At 52.5% G+C, this 6000-nt stretch overlaps 1 protein-coding gene across 1 annotated transcript in view; it reads right to left on the minus strand.

Moving 5' to 3' along the window:
• Nucleotides 1-6000, minus strand: part of PPP2R5D (protein phosphatase 2 regulatory subunit B'delta) — a 27431-nt gene extending 21431 nt beyond the window's left edge. Inside the window, exons 1-2 of the mRNA XM_082302887.1 lie at nucleotides 5916-6000; nucleotides 5024-5113 (exon numbers count right to left, since the gene is read on the minus strand). Of these exons, the coding sequence (XP_082159013.1) occupies nucleotides 5024-5113; nucleotides 5916-5942 (117 nt within the window). The 5' untranslated portion in view covers nucleotides 5943-6000. The remainder of the gene's footprint in view (nucleotides 1-5023; nucleotides 5114-5915) is intronic.

Raw genomic sequence — 6000 nt, forward strand, 5'->3', positions numbered from 1 at the left:
GGAGATAGTGCTCTACCAATTGGGATCTATAGAGCAAGTGCAAAGAAAAACAGGGAAAACAGGGCCCAACACAAAACATCGGGTTTTTTTTTTTTGTCAAGTCATTACTTTGAATGAGAAATCAGAAAGATTTTGGTTCTGGTCTGACTCTGTTTGAAGAAAATCCTGAGTGGTTCTGTTTCAACCTCAGCTCCAAGCCAAGGTGGGGGGAGACAACAAGATTTGAACTCTCTACAGTTTACATTTGTTTTGATTCCCTTCACAGAGCAGCGCTGTCCCATGATGAGAGGAGGGAGCCAGATGAGCTTGTGATAAAAACAGCAGTGTCTGCCAAATAAAGCAGGCCCAGACTACAAACTGGAGGGAACTTATACTAAACAGTGGTCTCTGCTCAGTTAAGTCAGGACAAAGCCTTGCTGGCCAGCTTCCAAGACTGAGAAGTTAATTCTGAATACTTGGTATCAAGGCAGAGTGAGCCTTGTTGTCCAGATGCCTTTGGGAGTCCTTGGGTCTGCATCATTCTCCTTCCACAGGAAAGAAGGGAAAAATCTGAATGCTGAGCCACCATAGAGAAAAGATGGTAACACTGAAGGAAGCAGGACACATGGGCCCTCTGAGCTGATGGGACACGCTTGTGCACTCCTCACCCATCCAGAAACACCACGGGCAAATGCTCAGAGCATGGTGCGTTTACTGCATGTGAACAGCCTGCATCAGGGGGCTGGAAAAGTCCTTGCCACTAGTCTTCGACAGTCTACAGTCTTCAACATCTTGCACGAAGAGAGACAAAACATAGCTTCAGATTCAGCTGCCAGCTATTTAAGAAACAGTCATGCACATGCAAAAGTCACACAACCAAGATTGCTAGACAAAAACTGATGGCTGGGGAGGTCAGATATACTCATATGCTGCAGTGCCCAGAGAGTTTATGATGGACTGCTTGTACAGGCACTTTCTGGTATCAAGTTGAATCTCTGCTTTCAGGAGGTACTTCCTGTGGCAGGCCTGTTGTCCTGCTGCCTTCAACACCTCCTACCTTGGCCACATGAATCAGAAGAGGCTTATTTTAAGTTTCCTAACACTTTCTTCTCTGAAGTTTCCATCCCTGAAAACACAGCAGACTACTGAACCTGAAAGCTTTTTTCTCCATGCACAGCCTCTTTCCCTGACACCAACACCAGCCAACTGCTCCATGGCTGCAGGCACCCCTCCATCTGAGCAGGCTCAGCCCCATCCTGACAAGCAGGGCTCACACACCATGGCAAAGCCAATAGCTTGGGGAACACTGTTTGCTGTGGCTGTTACTGCACGTGCTGAAGTGACCAGAGAATAGCACAAAGGTGTTTGACCAAGCACAGAGGGGCAGCCCCACTTTCCCCACTGCAGTGGAGCAGCTCCTTGTGCCAACAGGACGGGCCGGCCCCAAATGAAACCAAGCACACAGGCTCCCTGGCTCCAGAGCACGTCCTCCCCAGTGCTTCCCACCACCTCTCCTCCTTGTTAGGAACTTGCCTGCACAAGTCAATGAGCCCCAGGCCCTGAGCTTGCTCTGTGCCATTCCTCTTCACCCCAGAGAACAGAGATCCTCTTCCCCCAGCCATCCTGAGCTGTGCTAGCTTCTCCTGCACTCCCCTACCCGTGCATGACCTCACCTCTGCAGGCACTCCTACTGCAGCTGGGTGCATCGCCACTCGGGAAGCCCTTTCTGCCTCACTGGTCCCTTGAGCATCCCCTGCTTGCTAAGCTTCCCAGCCCAGATCTGCTCTCAGCTCCTCCTCCTCAGATGACTCTTCCCTTCCCATCCCTCAAGTCAGTACCTGCTCTCTTTGTCTGCTGTTACACAGCTTCCCTATTAAAATCAGGCTCTCTGCCTCAGAAGTAACATGAATGCACTGTAATGCCTGTCTCTGAATAATGAACTCCAGGTACTGCAGTAACAAGCCCCATGGAGACATGTGCAAAACATGAAAATACAGCAGCTCACTGAAAAGGTGCACCCTCTCCCAGAGCTGCAAATCTCATCAGCAAGGCTCCAAGCTGCCCTTGAGGCTGCAGAGAAGCTCCCCTCTTTACTGCTGCTAATGCCTGCTCCCACTTCCAGGTCATTAACTCTCTTCCCCACCCAGCTGCCTCTCCCAGTCTTTCTGGCCAGGAGGAGTAACTCTTTCTCATCCTCTCATTCAACGCTGCCTTGGTCTCTGACATTATTTCTCTTTTTTCCTTAAACAGCTTACACAGAAATTCTCTGCATTCATATATTCATCATGTTCCAGGGGGACTGAACTAAACACACCTTTCATTTCCCACTCCCTGCTCTCATGTTTTACTCCACTGTTCCTTGCCTCTTCCTAAGCAAACTGCCCCTCAAAGCCAGGGGCTGGCCAAGCTCTGCTGGCTGTTCACATCAGATGGATGCTCATCTTGGAGTAAAACTAAAAGAGCGCTGCAGTACCCCTGTACTTAAGAGGAAATCCAACACTTGCCTTCCCTTGTGGATGTGCCTGCTTTTCAAGACCAGCTCCACTAAAAGCTCCTTCGCTGCAGAGAGCAAAGCACTTTGCTTAGGGGGTTCTGGACTGACTCCTACCCTCTTCATCTCCCTCCACAGAGATCCCCATAGGAGCTCCTCATCCACTGCATTTGGCCAGATTCATCAAAACAGAGCTGCTCTGCAACAAGCTTTACTCATCCCACCAGCCAGACAAGTTGCCTGCAAAACAAGTCACAGCTTTCTGATACCAGGATAAATTAAAGTTGATTCCTGCCCCTGCTCCATGGAGCACAGTGTGAGAGAGGAAAGCACATACTGGAAGAGGGCTGCCCAAATGCTGCTCCCCTGCTGCAAGCCCATTAAGCATCTATTGAGATATGAAGAAAAAGGATAGATCTCTTTAGTGCACCCAATTTTCACCCTAGAACAGGCAGGCAACCAACCAACTGTAACTCCACAGGGGAATTCACAGGGCATGAAACTCTCACAATGGCAGCAAAGGTATCCAGGTTGGGCTCAGCACATCAACCCCACCAGACAATACCACTCCCAGCGTTTCACAAGTCAAACCACCTCTTGCTTCTGACACAAGGAAGGAGTTTTGCTCCCAGCACACATTACCTAATTCCTCACACAATGTGAAAGTCAAAATACCTTTCTGTGTTTCCTGAAGAGCAAGAAAATCGCATTCAAACTGGTATACATTTCTTCTTATCAAGCAAAGAGCTCTCTTCCATTCTGCAGCAGAGTACTCCAGAGACAGAAAAGCACCAAAAGGGAACAAACTTCACTGCAGACTCAACAGAGAAAGGAAGAAGAGACCTGTGGAAGTACACACTGCAGAGGTGTCTCCTTTCTGCTCTGCTCTCTGTTCTTATGATCAAAGGAGACCCAGCTTTCCATCTTAAAAGAGGGCTGGATTTTGTCTGGAGTATGAGGAAGTGGCTGGGTGTGTTTTGTGTGAGGGAAGTTTAGACACATCACGTCTAAGTTTCTTCTGCACCCAGGCAAACATTACATGCCATTTCAGGTCACAGAAGAAAGCTTGTAGCCTGTGACATTCTTCCCTTCTTACTGCACCACTTGTAACCAGGAGAGCAGTGCCACAGCCCACTGCTGATTTGGAGGGGCACATCAGAGTGACCTGCTTTGTTGGCTACCCATTGCAAGACCCAGGCTTTCCTACATCTTTCCAGAGCTGTGAACTCAGCAAAGAGTGCCACATAAATAAAAGGTAAGTCTGACCCCATAATGCCAATGCAGGAGTTCTCTCAATTCCTTGGAGTCCACAGACAGCGCTCCACCAAGCTGCTTTCAGCTGTATGCACAAAATAAAATGGACAGAGGCAAAGGCCAGGATGGAGGATCTACAAAACTGCTGCCTGCTCCAAGGCACACAGAGTTAGACACTGATTCCTTGCTGGCCACATGGCAGGTTACGCATGAGCACAAAACTGAGTGGCTCGTAAAAGGGTTATCTTCTGAGGCTCTGCAATGCAGATCTGTGCTTTGGAGTAAACTCTAAAATAACATTGACTACAACTGTGCCACTGAACTACACATTTCTTCCTAGTCTTCATTAGCCCTACACGTCTCCCGTGCCCAGCCCTCCAAATTACAAGCGCAACGTGCTCCAGACAAAGAAGCACACAGGCTTCTATGGATGTAGAAGTGGCACAGCTTGTTTGCCAAACTGCAGTATTAAAAAAAAATAAACCACACATACATACATGCTTCCTCAGACATGCATACAACATTCTTCTGAGCCAATTCTCAAATTCCACAACCACTGCCTGAGTGCCAGACGAACTCAGGACTACCAGAAAAGTTCCACTGAACACAAATTTGCACTAATTCTAAGGATGGCTTATCATACTATCATATTCTGCTGAGGCCATTCTAATGTATCTACCTTGGCAACATCAAAACTGGGAGTGAGACTGCACATCTGGGAATACAGACTGTGCCTTCTTGTGAGGAATGCTGCGCTCAGCAACAAGACTGTTACACCAAAGGAGAACCACTTAATCTCTAGCAGTTTATTCTTTCAGGTGCTCCTATCCATTACTTCCTCATCTCACTCCTCCAGAAAACGCCTCAGAAGAACAGATCTTCTCCTATTGCTTCTCACTACTCTCCCACTCTGACACAAAGTGACAACAGAGTTTCTTGCGCTTTGCTCTGACAGGAGCACGGAAGCTGCTCCCATCTGTCAGGCTTCCACCTCGTTGATAATCATAGCTTGTCCCTTTCTGCAGCCAACTTTGCCATGCCCTGCCCACCTCTGTGAGCAGCACTTGCCCTTAGCTTCATGCCAAATGTCTTTTTGCAGGTCTGTAGGGTATGAGACTCATCCAGTCTCATCCATAGTCATTGTTCCCTTTGGGCCAATTTTTCTTCTCTGACTTCTTAAGATCCTGGTGACATGTGTTATCTGGTGGAACAGCTTGAAGTAGCTAAAATGAAAGATTTAAGTCCTCCCCAAAGGTGAGTTGTACATGCACACTGCTGTACCCAATGTGAAAGCCTTACCTCTTCTGAATTCTCTGCCCCACCATCCTTCCCGCTACTGCTGCTGCTGCTGCCAGGCTTTGTGGTGCTTTTGGTAGACTTTGGAGACTCCTGAAAGGATGAGAACACATTCAGAGAAAACTTTACCTTGCTCAGAATTTTAGCATCTCTCTGCAGAGTTCAGGTGTGTGCTGCCACAGACCACTCCTGAAGCACGCCCCGCTCCGGACATCCACTCCCAGCCCATTTTCCCTGAGAAGGGCGCCCTGAATGGCTCCCCCGGCAGCTAACGCCCAGGGCGAGGCCACGGACCCAAGCCCAGGAGCGATGCTGGCACCTCCCGTCCCGGTCACCGCAGGCTGACCGCGGCGAGGCACCTGCGGGTGACAGGGCCCCGTGCCCACCCAGCCCTTCCCCGGGGCGCGGCCCCATCGGAGATACGCGGTGCCAGGGCATCCACAGCGCCGGCCCGGCCCCTCCGGGCGGCGGCAAAAGCGGATCCGGGCCCTCACCCCGCCGGCGGAGGGAGCAGCGGGACCAGGACGCGGGTGCGGCCGTAGCTCCCCCACCGGGAGCATCCCCGCGGCCGGCGGAGCGCGCAGGGCAGGGCGGGCCGGGCCGGGCCGGGCTCGCACGGAGGCACCGCCGGCCTCCCCTCGCACCCTCCCGCCCTCCCCGCCCGCCTCCCCCGGGCCCGCGCGCGCCCCCGCCGCCCTCCTGCGCCACCCGACCCGCCCGCCGCGGGCGCGCGCCCGCGCCCCCGCCCCCTGCCGGCCACAGCCCCGCGCGCGCCCCCGCCCGAGGGCTGAGCCGAGGGAAGGCCGCACCGGGGAGGGGCGGCGGGAGCGAGCCGTCGGTCGCCGCGCCGCGCGCAGGAGCTCCCCCGGCGCCGCCGCCGCCCCCAGGGCCGCACCTTCTCCTTCTTCAGCTTGTAGGGCATGGTGAGCGCCGGCCCCCAACCGCTCCGCGCCCGCCGCCGCCGCCGCCGCCGCCTGCGC

Source organism: Coloeus monedula (assembly GCF_965178545.1).
Source record: "Coloeus monedula genome assembly, chromosome: 2".
Taxonomy (NCBI): Eukaryota; Metazoa; Chordata; class Aves; order Passeriformes; family Corvidae; genus Coloeus; species Coloeus monedula.